Source organism: Cyprinodon tularosa, unplaced genomic scaffold (assembly GCF_016077235.1).
Source record: "Cyprinodon tularosa strain WSP-4 unplaced genomic scaffold, ASM1607723v1 ctg1503, whole genome shotgun sequence".
In the NCBI taxonomy this organism is placed as follows: Eukaryota; Metazoa; Chordata; class Actinopteri; order Cyprinodontiformes; family Cyprinodontidae; genus Cyprinodon; species Cyprinodon tularosa.
The window spans coordinates 20,443-37,982 of record NW_024038336.1 but is presented as its reverse complement, the minus strand read 5'-3'; the positions used below and the strand labels follow the sequence as shown (position 1 = coordinate 37,982).

At 40.2% G+C, this 17,540-nt stretch overlaps 1 protein-coding gene across 3 annotated transcripts; it reads left to right on the top strand.

Moving 5' to 3' along the window:
• Positions 1-4,726: 4,726 nt before the first annotated feature.
• On the top strand, positions 4,727-17,112 carry LOC119779746 (gastrula zinc finger protein XlCGF57.1-like). 3 transcript variants are annotated; one of them, XM_038279521.1, is made up of 4 exons: positions 4,727-5,041; positions 15,119-15,744; positions 15,829-15,928; positions 16,921-17,112. In XM_038279521.1, exons 1-4 carry the CDS (start codon positions 4,810-4,812, stop codon positions 16,947-16,949), a joined length of 987 nt encoding a protein of 328 aa, XP_038135449.1. In that variant the 5' UTR covers positions 4,727-4,809; the 3' UTR covers positions 16,950-17,112. The 3 variants fall into 3 exon arrangements, with proteins under 3 accessions (XP_038135449.1, XP_038135448.1, XP_038135450.1); XM_038279520.1 differs by having other exon boundaries at positions 15,829-16,180; XM_038279522.1 differs by lacking the exon at positions 15,829-15,928 and adding an exon at positions 16,265-16,348 and having other exon boundaries at positions 15,119-15,760.
• Positions 17,113-17,540: the final 428 nt, after the last annotated feature.

Sequence of the window (17,540 nt, the reverse complement as noted above, 5' to 3'; positions counted from 1 at the left end):
AAAATGTGAGGGTGGCTGTGCTTTGCACCTATCAGAATATTCTTTTACTCTTAACCCTAGTAAGAGAATTAAAATACACTGAACTACTCGTTTTCAGAAAAAAAAATAAATAAAAATTTGAAAATAAATTAAATATTCAGTGAATTAAAGTTAATTAAAATCATTGAATTTGATTCTGTGCCCGTTCAACACATCACTCTGAGCAGAACTGTCGACCACCCAAAGATGGCGCCACTAAAATCACCTTGGCGCCCATAGGCGAAAGCGAGCAATGCCGGGTCTACATTTATATCATGTCTATGTTACCAACACTAAAAGTGCCCCTGTATTACAGGCTTTACAGTAAAAACACAGTAGAGAAAACTACAGTGTACTGACCTCCCTTTTTCAAACTAAGTGTGTAGGCCTGGCTTTTGAAGCTGAGAAGCTATCAGGCTAGAATGTTATTATTTAGCCTATATACTAACAATTATAGTAAATATTTACAGGCTTGATTTGCAAAACTAAAATATGCATCTCATGAAACCAGAAGAGTACCATGATCCCACATTGATTATGAGTCAATCCATCACAAAACCTGGATGATATTAAATAAAAATCATAATAAAAACACTATTGAGAAAAACTATTGAGAGATTTTAAATGCAAAAATAAAAGCAGTATTTTTTTAAGCCAATGGAGAACTATGATTCTATAGAGGACCAACTCTGGCGTATTTAAAAATAAATACATAAATAAATAAATGCTCAATAAATAAATAAGCATACAATTATTTGTCACCAAAAATACAATAAACAAATAAATGTAAGTAGAAATTAAATTATACAGTGAGACATAAATGTATATAACTCTTTTAATTAGCTTCTTTAATTATTCGCCTTTGTAATATTGACCTTATATTTTTGTCCTTTATAATCTTCAACTTTATTTTTTAATTACTTATTTCTTTAAGTATTTATTTATGTGCATGTTATATTTTTGTATTTTTTATTCTTCCTTTGTAGTTGTTTACCCTAGTTATTTCTTCGCCTCTATTTATTTCGTCCTGCCCTTTTTACATTTCTGTCTGCATTTCTGCCTCATTATGCAAATGAGGAGGGGGCGTGTCCTAGAGAGTCGCCTTCTGCTCATTGGTTGGTTAACATTTTACAGCATCGGTCGAATCTACAGGAGGAGAGGAGAGTCTGAAGTCGAGTCTGAAGTCATTAGACCGCGAGTAGGGACTCGTGTCCTCGCCAAGTATGTTCAACAAAATACAACAAAAAATCACCATCAAAATCACCGTCTGCAGCGGCCCTCTCTCTGCATAGCCGAGTGTTGAAGGACCGCTGCAGACGGGCTGTGCTTCGGACCTCCGCTGGTGCCGCGGTCCTCTCAAGTTCGGGACATTTTCTTATAAAGTACGCATTAAATCTGTGAATGGGCCATATGGTGATGCTTAAAAGTATAATGTTCTCGCCTCAAATAATCTTAAAACATACTTTTATTGAACAACAGCAACAGAAAAGAGAACATTTAACTTAGTACTCTGAGCTCTGTGAGTTAAGAAGATGGACCGCCAAGCCAAACAATGAGCAGAAGTTGACTCTCTAGGACACGCCCCCTCATCATTTGCATAATGAGGCAGAAATGTTAAAAGGGCAGAGAGAAATAAATAGCAGCGAAGAAATAACTAGGGTAAAAAAATACAAAGGAAGAATAAAACAAACTTTATAATTTCATTTCTACTTACATTTATTTGTTTATTGTATTTTTGGTGGCAATTAATTGTATGCTTATTTATTTATTTAGCATTTATTTATCGCTGTATTTATTTTTAAATATGGCAGAATTGGTCCTCAATTGGAGTCAACACTGATTTTGAGTGAATTTATCTCATGACCTGGAACAATTTTAGACTCAACCAACAGAAAACTGTCATTCCCATTTTTTTTTTTTTTTTTTTTTTTTTTTACATTGGGCCCTTGATTTTTCGTTATTCCATCATGTTCTACTCACCCATGAGTTTTGTGTCATTTGGAGCCGTTCTAAAGATATTCTGTTAGGTTATATCCAAGTAACGTCTTCCTATGGGCAACGATTTTAAGGCACAAACTAAACTGTTCATCATTTATTCTTTATGGTACGCCAGCATTCAGAACATGGAGGCCAATCACTGTCCCCCAGACATCCACGGTTATATTTTTTATATTTATATCTTTTAAAAACAAAGTGGGGTGTGTATGACGTCATCCGTGCGTTGGACTGGACTTTTGCTTTTTTACTTTATTTAACCAATGTACATTACACCAGGCGGCTACGCTCTAGCCCTTCTATTCATTCTAGCTAATCTGAATTAGAGATGTCCCGATCCAGGTTTTTGCACTTCCGATCCGATACCGATATTGTTTTTGGACTTCCGATCCGATACCGATACTGCCCGATACCAGCCTATCCGAGCATGTATTTCAGTTTAAGTTAAAGTATTTAGCCTTAGTTGTAAGACTCATGTTGAAAAGGGTTTTAGTACTCTTGATGACATCTAGCCAGCTAAATTAGGTGAGATTGAATAAAACACAATGATTGGTAACAACAAACTTACCTGTTTATTAAGAGATAAACACAAACTGGACAAAATAACGAATAGCAATCTGAAATTGCACAGTGAGCAGTAAAACCGTAAACAGTTAAAGGTGCAAGTATTACTGTAAGTTTTAATAAAAATGCAAAACAGGGAAACACTGGCGCAAAATAGTGGAATGGATCGTTTCAATCGGCGAAACTGGAAAATACGGACCGGATTTTTTAAAAAAAAACTGGATCGGCAGTCTGGATCGGCATTTTACATGCTTTGCCGATACTCATTTTTTTGCCAATATCGGCGTCCTGATCCGATCCACGTATCGGATCGGGACAAGCCTAATCTGAATCGTTCAATTCCATTTGGAGAGCGAGATCATCTGTGGTAGCAGCTCTAGACATCTTCCAGGCATGTGAGGAAAACTAGCAGCAGTTCAGCCGACAGGATGAATGAACGGTAGCAGGCGCACGCAGATGACGTCATACACGCGCTGCTTAGTTTTAAAAACATAAAAAATATATAAAATCTAACGCCGGATGTCTGGGGGACAGTGATTGGCCTCCATGTTCTGAATGCTGGCGTACCATAAAGAATAAATGATGAACAGTTTAGTTTGTGCCTTCAAGTCGTTCTGTCTCGTACAACTCGCGGTAGAATTCTGCTTCCAGAGGACCTCGCCCGCGTGCGGCTACCGTACTTTTGTGTTGAAGCAAATGTGACGTCAACATGGTGGATATTAAAATCCATAGATTTAGGTATTACCCTAGTGGCCGTTAGCTGTAAAACTCCATAGATAAGCTGCATTGTTATATAAGCTGCAAGTTCGAAAAATGGGGGAAAAAGTCGCGGCTTATAGTCCGAAAATTACAGTATACAAATAGTAAAGATTACTCCTTTAAGTTCACACTATAACAAAACGTCATTCCTAATCCTACAAACATGATCATTTGAAATACAAATAAGACTAAATGCTACCCAGAGTTTCCACCTTTCTCTTTTCCTGGTAATATATTAGACTCTCGCTACACAGTCGGACATGAATGGCTGTTGACCCCTGTCTCCTGTTTGCTTGTTAATGTTGCATTTCTTGAAAATTGGTCAAAATGGTTAAATATGAATAAATCTACTATTGCCTAAATATCATTTTTTTTGCCTCATAGTTTTATCTTTTCTCATAGGATTTTACTATAATCAAAGACAAATGGGTATTCCTGAATAATAATGATGAATGATTGAATTAATAGAAATATGTGTTTACATAAACAGTTAGGCTTAAACAATTTAAGTTACTATTATGTGTAAATAAATACAGAGGAAATCCTGTTCATCATGTAAAAAACTCAGTAGTGGTCGCCCCACATGATCCTCCGTCATCCCAGATAAAACATTTTAAGTTCAGTTAAGTTAAGTACATAGATCTACATTTAAAAGTTAGTTTTCAAAGTTTGGAGGAGGTCGCCTCACATGATAGCTAAAGGTGTCCAATAGTTGACAACAATCAAACAGCATTTATCAAAATTAACTGGCTGATGCAGTATCCTGTCCCTGTCAGGATTTAAATGAAAAGTCTGAAAGTTGTGCTTTCTTGATGGTCGCCCTGATTATATTTCATCGATTGATCATCTACAGACATTTGTATGTTATGATGGAAACAGACGTACAGATTTTTATTTTGGCAATGAATGTAAAACAAGATGGAATTTATGCCAAGAAGGTAGATGTTAAAATTGATTTAATGATTTAAAATTGGTTGTCTAAATGGAAATCAATGCTAAATGGCCATCCCAAATGATGTTTTAACACTTCAGATGGCAGTAAGACCTCAATAATTAAATCGTTTGGAAAACTAATATTGGGTTTGTGTGCTGGGAAAATGAAAGATAAACACGTTCTGTTCAGACATAATCTAAAGCTTTACAGATGACAGTGGAGTTCCAAATCTGTGATTGTAACGTCAGAGCTGCAATGCATGCTGGGATATGTAGTTCCAGTCTGTTTCTATGTAGCTGGATTAACACAAGGATCAATAAAGTGAAGTGTCCTTTATTTAACCACCAATAGAAAGTCTTTCTGCTGTGTTTGTCTTTCCAGACCACCTGCAGGATTCTGTTGGAAAAGAGGAGGATTTCTCTGACCAGCAGCTCTGTGGACTGGAGAGGAATTCCAGTTTGGACCAAGAGGAACCAGAACCTCTGCAGATAAAAGAAGAGCAGAAAGAACCAGAACATCCCTGGACAAAAGAGGAAACCATGGAGTTCCCCATTAGTGAGCAGGAAGAGCAGCTTGTTCTGAAGCAGGAGACTGAAGATACAGGAGAGGAACATTTCCTGTGTTTGACATGTGGAGAAAACTTTCAAAATAAAGAACATTTTATTGATCACAAGAGCACTCACTCAGGCGAGAAGATCAGTGAATGTCTGTCCTGTGGAGAAAGCTTTTCTCAGAAGTTAAATCTTGTTACAAACATCAGACTACATACAGGTGAGAAACCATTTTCTGTACTATTTGTTACAAAAGGTGTACCGTAGAAAGTGATTTAACTAAATACAAAATGGATCATAATGGTGAGAAGCCTTTCAAATGTCTGTCCTGTGGAAAAGCTTTACTCGGAAATCTAATCTTTATACGCACATGAGAATTCACACAAGTGAGAAACCTTTCTCATCTGTAATTTGTGGCAAAAAATGTACCATAAAAAGTCATTTGACTTTTCACATGACAACTCATTCAGAAGAAAGACATTTTCTTGTCTGTTCTGTGGAAGAAGCTTCTCTCAGAAATCTCAACTTGATCGACACATCAGAATTCACACGGGGGAGAAGCCATTCTCCTGTACAATTTGTTGCAAAAGTTTTACTAGAGAAGATAATGTGACTCAACACATGGCGACTCATGTGAGAAACACATGAAACAAATTATCCTAAAAAGAAAGATGTGTTGCTTCACATAAGAGGGCACTGTGCAAACTGTGGCGTTCCTTTCTCTGCCTTGCAGCTATATTTGCTGTGATCAGTGGGAATAAAGTAGTTTTAATATGTTTTTAAGTGAGAAAATCCTCCTGAAAACTGGATAATAAAAGCGAACATATTCTGTCGGCAGGTTAAGTTAACGTCAATAAACTGTTTCAGAGGAGCGATCACAGCGCTGTGTATATGTGTTTCATCAGCGATGTGTCTGTCTCGCTGTCAGCTCCCAGATCAGCTTCTCTGATTGGTTGATGCGGCGCGTCCAACAGCAAAACTTCAATTTTTCCATCTCGAGCAGCAGCAGCGCGTTGGCGACGCATCAGATGCTTAAACGCTCCCGACGCGCTGCGCCTGCTGCTCAAAACGCGCTGCGGGACCTTTTGCTGCGCCTATACGCGCGTCAACCATTGGCTTTGCATGTAAACTCGCTGCTTCTGCTGCACCTGCTGCGTCCGGTTCACACCGATGTTGTGCGGCTGAATAACAGCAAGCACAGCATTTATATGTTTCACCCTGTTTTTCACATCAGCTGTGAGATGGGCATGCATGGAGTCACAGATTAACAGCGATGGTGAAAAAAACCACCTGGTCTCCTTACATTCAGCCACTCTTTCATCATCTCCTCAATGAGGTGATCTCAAAAGTCCGCAGTAACAACACACATAGGGCGCACCGCACCATAGGGCGCACTGCACATTTTGAGGGAAAAAAAGACGATTATATGCGCCTTATATTTGTGAAAATACGGTAAAAGAAAATCTGAATGCACGATAGACCAATAAAGTCTATGTTTTAACCATCACTCGTTATGGAGTGTTCTTTTGGTAATCAGAGGTTTATAAGGAGCTATCGAGTCATCTCTATGTCATGTATTGGTTTCTCCCCAGCCCAAGGGCGTAGGTTTGATTTGAACTTTGGTAGGGACACTATTGGTCTGGTGTCATTGGTTCTATGCAATATGTCCTTTTTTATGCTTGATGTGAGCATCCGCACTGATAAGAGGAATTCATTGTTTAAAGAGAAAAGCAGCATTTTGCTACGTTAATAAAAATGTTATAAGCACTACACTCATTAGATGCTGTTTATCAATGTTTGAAGTATCACCGGCTCTGATGAATGTGGAATTAGGACTGTTTTCCACTTTGAAAATCGTTTCATTTGAACGACTAAGAAAGAAGGTAAATACAGTATTTTCTTTTGTAGATATAGAATTGTATAGCTGTAGTTACTCTGTGTAGCACATATCATGTATTTTATCTGGGTCTGAAAAAATAAATTGTGTTAACTGATTATTTCAATAATCTAATTTAGCTATTGATTCATCATTAACTGGAGTATAGAGACTCTAAAACATAATATAAAATGCCTTTCCCCGACAGCAAACCAATTAGATCAGTAATTATACCAAAGGTCCGTGTCAGTTGCTCGGGAACCAGGGCAACTTGATGACAAATTGGCTACTGGAACAAGACATAGATGGACTAGAGCAGAAAACTTGGTACTGATGAAATGCTACTATACAAGCGTCCCCAGTGAGAGAGGTTACATGCACACACTATGGGACTTATGGCAGCTCCAACAACCATCATCGACACTGACAAAAAAACAACTACTAACTCAGTGTTCTAACATCCGCAAACGGCAGCTCCTATCACAACTAGAAATTGATGAGGTACAACTGACATGCTGCAGCAAGGAGGAGTCAGGACAACAGGTCAGTAGGGAGATACCGTCATCCCAACACACAGAGATTGGGTCCCCAGCCCCAACAACAACAAGTAAGGGCGGCTGACCTACGACGGCAGATCATGACCAAACTGGACCAAACTGGATCCCCTAGTACGAAGACCAAGACTGCCAGGGCTAAGTGACAGAGTACCCTCTGAAAGTCTTCTAGAATATGTAAATGCAGCACTACATACTATCCCTACTGAGACCAACGAGCTGACCTACGCCACAGCTACAGTGATCCTAGAGATGCTTGGCTATAAGATAAACAGCACAGGCCCCCCCCATGGAGGAGAAGGCTGGAAGCCAAGATCAAGGCAACACGCAGAGAGGTTAGTCAGCTCTCAGACCTGCAGAAAGGGAAGAGGTTACCTAAGTACAACAAGCTGTCTATTCCTGAGGCTCTAGAAACTGCCAAGACACGCCGCCCTGGCCACCCGCCTAAAGAGATACAAGGGAGAAGCAGAAGCCAGGAGAATAAACCAGGTGTTCTCCACCAACCCATCCAAAGTGTACTCACAGTGGCAGGGTAATTCAAGATCAGATCCACCAGGGCTGAGACTGAACAGTACTGGAGAAACATATGGGAGACGGAGGCATCCCACAACACCAATGCTCAGTGGCTAGAAGATCTTAGAACAGATCACAGCAATCTCCCAGAACAAGAACCAGTAACCGTTACAACGGCAGATGTCCAAGAAAGAGCGGCAGGTATGAAGAGCTGGACAGCACCAGGCCCTGACATGATCCACACCTACTGGCTGAAAAAACTAACCGCACTTCATGCACGCCCCGCAGCACAAATGAACCAACGGCTGATGGATGGGACCCACCCAGAATGGTTAACCCAAGGACGAACAATCCTGATCATGAAGGATCCCCAGAAGGGAACAACCCCATCCAACTACCGGCCAATAACTTGCCTATGTACAACATGGAAGCTCCTGTCAGGCATCATAGCGGCTAAGATGAATAGGCACATGGCTCAATACATGCACCCGTCCCAGACCCAGAAGGGAATAGGCAGTAACACCAGAGGAGCCAAACACCAGCTACTAGTGGATAGAGCAGTCACTCGAGAATGTAAGACCAGGCAGACAAATCTATGCACTGCCTGGATTGACTGTAAGAAAGCCTATGACCCAATGCCACATACATGGATCCTGGAATGCTTGGAAATGTACAAGATCAACAGGACTCTAATAGCCTTCATCAAGAACTCAATGAAGCTGTGGAAAACAAGTCTGGAAGCCAATGCAAAGCCAATAGCACAAGTCACCATCAAGCGCGGCATATACCCGGGTGATGCACTATCCCCGCTGCTGTTCTGCATAGGCCTGAACCCCCTCAGCCAGATCATCACAAAGACTGGCTACGGATACCAATTCCGAAGCGGAACAATCATCAGTCACCTCCTCTACATGGATGACATCAAGCTGTATGCCAGGAGTGAGCAAGACTTCGACTCACTGATCCACACTACCGGGATCTACAGCAACGACATTGGGATGTCATTCAGACTGGACAAGTGCGGTCGCATGGTCTCAAAGAGAGGGAAGATGATCAGAACCGAGGGGGTTGAACTACCAGAAGGCCACATTACAGATGTGCAGGACAGCTACAAATACCTTGGGGTGCCACAGGCTAACGGAAACCACGAGGAGATGGCAAGAAAGACTGCCACAGCTAAATACCTACAAAGAGTAAGGCAGGTCCTGAAAAGTCAGCTGAATGGGAAAAACAAGATCCAAGCCATCAACACATATGTCCTACCAGTCATCAGATACCCCGCTGGTATAATAAACTGGCCAAAGGAGGAGATAGAGGCCACTGACGTCAAGACAAGAAAGCTCCTCACAATGCATGGAGGGTTCCACCCCAAATCCAGCACCCTGAGACTGTATACCAAGCGTAGCGAGGGAGGCCGAGGGCTAGTGAGTGTCAAGACCACTGTCCAGGATGAAACAACTAAGACCCAGGAGTACATCAGAAAGATGGCCCCCAAAGACAAATAACTTGGTGAATACCTCAGGCAGGAGAAAACCGAAAGTGAGGACAAGAAAGAGGAAGGAGAACCATCATGGAGGGACAAGCCGCTGCACGGCGTATATTACAGACAAATAGAAGAAGTGGCTGATATCAAATCCTACCAGTGGCTGGAAAAGGCTGGACTGAAGGACAGCACAGAGGCACTAATCATGGCAGCACAAGAACAGGCACTCAGTACAAGATCAATAGAGGCCAGGGTCTACCACACCAGGCAGGACCCCCGATGCAGACTGTGCAAAGATGCCTCTGAAACAATACAGCACATAACAGCGGGGTGTAAAATGCAGGCAGGAAGTGCATACATGGAACGCCACAACCAGGTAGCTGTCATAGTGTACAGGAACAGCTGCCATGAGTATGGGCTGGAAGTCCCAAGGTCAAAATGGAAGACACCTCCTAAGGTAGTTGAGAATGACCGAGCTAAGATCCTATGGGACTTCAAGATCCAGACTGACAAACAGGTGATGGCTAACCAACCAGACATCGTGTTGATCGACAAACAGCAGAAGAAGGCAGTAGTGATAGATGTGGCAATCCCAAGCGACAGCAACATCAAGAAGAAAGAACACGAGAAGCTTGAGAAATACCAAGGACTGAAGGAGGAGCTAGAAAAGATGTGGAAAGTAAGAGCAGCAGTGGTGCCAGTGGTAATTGGAGCACTAGGGGCTGTGACCCCCAAACTGGGAGAGTGGCTACAGCAGATTCCAGGTAAAACATCAGAGGTCTCTGTCCAGAAGAGCGCAGTCCTAGGAACGGCTAAGATACTGCGCAGAACCCTCAAACTCCCAGGCCTCTGGTAGAGGACCCGAGCTTGAGGATGACACATACCACCCCACGAGGGGTGAGAAAACTGTTTTTATATATATATATATATATATATATATATATATATATATATGCATATGTATGTATGTATGTATGTATATTTATATATATATGCGTATGTATGTATGTATGTATATATATGCATATGTATGTATGTATATACACTCACCGGCCACTTTATTAGGTACCCCATGCTAGTAATGGGTTGGACCCCCTTTTGCCTTCAGAACTGCCTCAATTCTTCATGGCATAGATTCAACAAGGTGCTGGAAGCATTCCTCAGGGAGTTTGGTCCATGTTGACATGATGGCATCACACAGTTGCCACAGATTTGTCGGCTGCACATCCATGATGCGAATCTCCCGTTCCACCACATCCCAAAGAGGCTCTATTGGATTGAGATCTGGTGACTGTGGAGGCCATTTGAGTACAGTGAACCCATTGTCATGTTCAAGAAACCAGTCTGAGATGATTTCAGCTTTATGACACGGCGCATTATCCTGCTGAAAGTAGCCATCAGAAGATGGGTACATTGTGGTCATAAAGAGATGGACATGGTCAGCAACAATACTCAGGTAGGCTGTGGCGTTGCAACAATGCTCAATTGGTACCAAGGGGCCCAAAGAGTGCCAAGAAAATATTCCCCACACCATGACACCACCACCACCAGCCTGAACCGTTTATACAAGGCAGGATGGATCCATGCTTTCATGTTGTAGACGCCAAATTCTGACCCTACCTTCACAATGTCGCAGCAGAAATCGAGACTCATCAGACCAGGCAACGTTTTTCCAATCTTCTATTGTCCAATTTCGATGAGCTTGTGCAAATTGTAGCCTCAGTTTCCTGTTCTGAGCTGAAAGGAGTGGCACCTGGTGTGGTCTTCTGCTGCTGTAGCCCATCTGCCTCAAAGTTCGAGGTACTGTGCATTCAGAGATGCTCTTCTGCCCACCTTGGTTGTAACGGGTGGTTATTTGAGTCACTGTTGCCCTTCTATCAGCTCAAACCAGTCTGGCCATTCTCCTCTGACCTCTGGCATCAACAAGGCATTTCCGCCCACAGAACTGCCGCTCACTAGATGTTTTTTCTTTTTCGGACCATTCTCTGTAAACCCTAGAGATGGTTGTGCGTGAAAATCCCAGTAGATCAGCAGTTTCTGAAATACTCAGACCAGCCCTTCTGGCACCAACAATCATGCCACGTTCAAAGTCACTCAAATCACCTTTCTTCCCCATACTGATGCTCGGTTTGAACTGCAGGAGATTGTCTTGACCATGTCTACATGCCTAAATGCACTGAGTTGCTGCCATGTGATTGGCTGCTTAGAAATTAAGTGTTAACGAGCAGTTGGACAGGTGTACCTAATAAAGTGGCCGGTGAGTGTATATATATATGCATATGTATGTATGTATGTATATATATGCATATGTATGTATGTATGTATATGCATATGTATGTATGTATATGCATATGTATGTATGTATATATATGCATATGTATGTATGTACGTATATATATGCATATGTATGTATGTATGTATGTGTATATATGTATATACATTTAGAGAATTTGAAAAAAATAAAAAAGCAGTTTAAAATGATGGATGGTTAAAAGGAGAGTTCAAAGAAACTCTCAGCTTCAAAGGAAATGGGTTAAAATAAGAAGTCAAAAAAGACAGTGTTTAAACCTTATACTAAACATATTTACACTGTATTACATATTAAACTTACACTATACTAAGTAATGTTAATAAATTTTTATTTTAATGGTGCTTTTAAAGAAACAAAACTCTAAAATTTTTAGAGGAAATAAATAACTCATAGCTAAAAAAATACTATTATATTATTACAGAAAAAAAAGTAAGTAGAAAAATAGAAAAGTAGTAAAATAAGGTGAAATTTAAAGGTTAAAGGAGAAAACACTTGTAAAATGGAGGAATTAACCTAAATTACATTACAAATACAAAATTAAATTCCCCCCACCCCCAATGCACACACACCGTCACAGCAACCAGATGGAAATGAGTTAAAATATGGGGATTTTCATCTGCTCTGAACCCCTGACCCTAATAACTCACCTGAGCTGCAACTTGCTCCCCAATGTGTGTGCAAGAACCATGAGGACAGAGACACTGGGGAATTTCTTTTTTGTTGGGAAACAAGGAGGAGGTGCACCAACATAAGGCTTTCCTTCTCTCCGGTGCTAAATTATTTTTTTAATTATTGAATTATTTGTTTTTGTTTGAGAAGTGGCTAACCTTTTTGGACTGAGGTGGGGGGGGGGCATTTCCAGCAACTATCACTCCAGTGTTCTAATGGTACAATGCGTTTGCTCATTGGCTCAGAAGGCTAATTGATGATTAGAAAACCCTTGTGCAATCATGTTCACACATCTGAAAACAGTTTAGCTCATTACAGAAGCTACAAAACTGACCTTCCTTTGAGCAGATTGAGTTTCTGGAGCATCACATTTGTGGGGTCAATTAAATGCTCAAAATGGCCAGAAAAAGAGAACTTTCATTTGAAACTCGACAGTCTATTGTTGTTCTTAGAAATGAAGGCTATTCCATGCGAGAAATTGCTAAGAAATTGAAGATTTCCCACAACGGTGAGTACTACTCTCTTCAGAGGACAGCACAAACAAGCTCTAACCAGAATAGAAAAAGAAGTGGGAGGCCGCGTTGCACAACTGAGCAAGAAAAAACGTATATTAAAGTCTCTAGTTTCAGAAACAGACGCCTCACAGGTCCCCAACTGGCATCTTCATTAAATAGTACCTGCAAAACACCAGTTTCAACATCTACAGTGAAGAGGCGGCTGCGGGATTCTGGGCTTCAGGGCAGAGTGGCAAAGAAAAAGCCATATCTGAGACTGGTCAATAAAAGAAAAAGATTAAGTTGGGCAAAAGAACACAGACATTAGACAGAGGAAGACTGGAAAAAAGTGGTTCGGATGCATGAATCCAAGTTGGAGGTGTTTGGATCACAAAGAACGTTTGTGAGACGCAGAACAAATGAAAAGATGCTGGAAGAATGCCTGACGCCATCTGTTAAGCATGGTGGAGGTAATGTGATGGTCTGGGGTTGCTTTGGTGCTGGTAAGGTGGGAGATTTGTACAGTGTAAAAGGGATTCTGAATAAGGAAGGCTATCACTCCATTCAATTTCATCCTACAACAGGACAATGACCTTAAACACACCTCTAAATTGTGCAAGAACTTTTTAGAGCAGAAGCAGGCAGCTGGTATTCTATTGGTGGGGACTGATTGGCCTCCATGTTCTGAATTCTGGGGAACCATAAAGAATAAATGATGAACAGTTTAGTTTGTGCCTTCAAGTCATTGCCCATAGGAAGACGTTACTTGGATATAACCTAACGTAATATCTTCAGAATGGCTCCAAATGTTGCTTCGAAAAAAATATCTGACTGTGGCAGGCCGCCACAGTCTCATTCATTAATGGGAAACACTGCTTCCGCCTCTGGTTGACATGTTGTCATACACATCTCTGCATTTCAAATTGTTCAAAAGGAGAAATTGGCTTAATCATTGCTCTATTGTCATCCTGCATGATATCTAAATGATTTGTACATAAGGGCTGGTTAAACACCCCGCAGCAGTGTGTCGCATTGAGCTTGACGCACATATTTTTGATTTATGCTCAACTTTCAAGCGTGGTCTGCGAAACGTTATTATTCCACGCCACAACGTAAGAGGTACAATCATGAACTAGTTGTGGGTCTAGATACAGCTGAGGCAGCGAGGAAGTGGGGGCAACTTTGTCCGACAACAGAGGGACATGAGGGCAAAAATGCTAGAAGGTGAAAAAAGGGTCTCAGCGTACAACTCGCTCTTCTAACTGGTCCAACTTTACCAATTGTTTTTTTTCGCAATTGTAGTCATATAAAGAAAAAAAACAAGCCGGCAAGCGGATGTAGATTTGACCAATCAGAGGCCTCCTGTCTGCGGCACTGTCTGTGGTCAGAGTGGGAGAGGTGCAGCAGAGTGTCTGCGGAGGGGGCGGGGACGTCTTTGCATTCACTGCGTCACCTACACAGACTACCTAGTTTTGAAGTATAAATCAGCCTTTAGGGTCCTTCACAGTGACGCACAGTTGCGTTACTGTGGACTGAAAAGTCAAGTAGGAGGAGCCTGAGCTGCATGAATCTTTGCATGAGAGTAACAGGGAAAAGATTGAACTTGTGTTTCGAGATTGAAGCCAATATTTGTTCTGCAGAATAATGCAATAAAATGTAATATATGTTAAATTAACCCTGTCTTTCTTTGCATTACCCATATTGTGTCTTAAGAAGAGGGGCATTATGTATTTTTACAATATTTTTGAATCTTTCTCTACTTATTGTGTCTAGAGTTGGAGTCAGAAAAGGTTGAGAATCTAGCTCTGTAATGAGGTCAGCGAAGACAGTGTGCTAGATAAAAAGCTGGATCAGAGCAGAATGGGATGGTGCTCAGGCTTTCTGGAATGCACCTCCCTTTTATTTTGGCCTTCTGTGTTAAATGTGTGTGCATAACCTCATTTGGGGATTATCCATAGTGTCACAGTGGAGCTAGTGCTCCAGCAGTCTTTGGGCAAAAGGTGCAGTAAAACCTGAACAGTTCAGAAAACGAAATCTAAAAAATATTTTTAACATTTCTTTAATAAAGAAATGTTTAAAATATTTTTTTGATTTGATTCCCGGCCCGGGGTCTTTCTGCATGGAGTTTACATGTTCTCCCTGTGCATGCGGGGTTCTCTCTGGGTACTCCGGCTTCCTCCCACAGTCCAAAAACATGACTGTTAGGGTAGTTGGCCTCTCTAAATTCTCCTTTGTTGAACTGTAAAGTGCCTTGAGATGACTTGTGTTGTGAACTGATGCTATATAAATAAACTGAATTGAATTGAATTTATATGTAGTTAGATCAACACACAGATCAAAGTGAAGTGTACTTTTTTAACCTACAACAGAAAGTGTTTCTGCTGTTTGTCTTTCTAGACCATCTACAGGATTATGTTGGAAAAGAGGAGGATTTCTTTGACCAGCAGCTCTGTGGACAGCAGAGGAATTCCAGTTCGGACCAAGAGGAACCAGAACCTCTGCAGATAAAAGAAGAGCAGAAAGAACCAGAACATCCCTGGACAAAAGAGGAAACAATGGAGCTCCCCATAAGTGAGCAGGAAGAGCAGCTTGTTCTGAAGCAGCAGACAGAAGTTACAGGAGAGAAACCTTCCCCATGTTTAAAATTTGGAAAAGACTTTTTAAAAAAAGAACCTTTAATTGTTCACATGAGAGCCCACACACATAAGAAGATTTATAAATGTCCTTCCTGTGGAAAAATGTTCACAAAAAAATCTGATCTTGATAGACACGTTAGAATTCACACAGGTGAGAAGCCTTTTTCCTGCACGATTTGTGGCAAACGTTTTACTTTAAAACATTGTTTGACTGGACATATGAGAATTCACACTGGTGAGAGGCCCTTTGAATGTCTATCCTGTGGAAAAATGTTCACAAAAAAATCTGATCTTGACAGACACATTAGAAGTCACACAGGTGAGAAGCCTTTTTCCTGTACCATTTGTAACAAGAATTTTACTGAAAAGGGAAATTTGACTATTCACATGAAAATTCACACTGGTGAAAAGCCATTTCCCTGCACGATTTGTGGCAAACGTTTTAGTGTTAAACATTATTTGACTGGACACATGAAAATTCACACTGGTGAGAAGATTTATGGATGTCTGTCCTGTGGAAAAATGTTCACAAAGAAATCTGATCTTGTTAGACACATCAGAACTCACACCGGTGAGAGGCCTTTTTCCTGTACCATTTGTAACAAGAATTTTACTGGAAAAAGTAGTTTGACTAAACACAGTAGAATTCACACAGGTGAGAAGCCTTTTTCCTGCACGATTTGTGGCAAACGTTTTACTTTAAAACATTGTTTGACTGGACATATGAGAATTCACACTGGTGAGAAGCCTTTTTCCTGTACCATTTGTAAAAAAAATTTTGCTATAAAAGGTAATTTGACTGCTCACATCAGAATTCACACAGGTGAGAAGCCTTTTTCCTGTACCATTTGTAAAAAAAATTTTGCTAAAAAAGGAAATTTGACTATTCACATGAGAATTCACACAGGTGAGAAGATTTATGGATGTCTGTCCTGTGGAAAAATGTTCACAAAGAAATCTAATCTTGTTAGACACATCAGAATTCACACAGGTGAGAAGCTTTTTTCCTGGACCATTTGTAACAAGAATTTTACTGGAAAAAGTAGTTTGACTAAACACAGTAGAATTCACACAGGTGAGAAGCCTTTTTCCTGCACGATTTGTGGCAAACGTTTTACTTTAAAACATTGTTTGACTGGACATATGAGAATTCACACTGGTGAGAAGCCTTTTTCCTGTACCATTTGTAAAAAAAATTTTGCTATAAAAGGTAATTTGACTGCTCACATCAGAATTCACACAGGTGAGAAGCCTTTTTCCTGTACCATTTGTAAAAAAAATTTTGCTAAAAAAGGAAATTTGACTATTCACATGAGAATTCACACAGGTGAGAAGCCTTTTTCCTGCAAGATTTGTGGCAAACGTTTTACTTTAAAACATTGTTTGACTGGACATATGAGAATTCACACTGGTGAGAAGCCTTTTTCCTGTACCATTTGTAAAAAAAAATTTGCTAAAAAAGGAAATTTGACTGCTCACATCAGAATTCACACAGGTGAGAAGCCTTTTTCCTGTACCATTTGTAAAAAAATTTTTTGACTATTCACATGAGAACTCACACAGGTGAGAGGCCTTTTTCCTGCAAGATTTGAGGCAACCGTTTTACTCTAAAAAGGTAATTTGACTAGAGAGACACATGAGAATTCACACGGATGAGAGGCTGTTTTCCTGAATGATTTAAAACAAAGGTTTTAAACAAGAGGGTAATTTGAGTAGTTAGATTACAATATTCATACATGATGTGGAATGATTTATATTTAAAAATAAATTGCAATACATAAGTCTAGGGTTGTCACGATACTAAACTTTTCAACTCGATACCGATACTAAGGAAAATATTCGATACTCGATACCATTTTCGATACCACAAGAATAAAAACAGACTCCAAAATTTTACAGAAATATTATCATTAATAAATAAAATACAATAAATAAATACAATAAACAATAAGAATAATATTTTGAGGTTGTATGCTGTGCACAATATTAAGCAAGCTTGATAAAAAACATATCAAATTAAAATTAAGTGTTCCTTCCTTGGCTATGCTTTGCACACATAACAATGACACTAGCCAAACCGTTTAAGAAACTAAAATAATTCTCAGGAGCTGCACCTGTTACAAAAATAAAGTCTGAAACTGAAAAATTTACAGAAATATTCAATCACACAGTGTTCAGAAAGT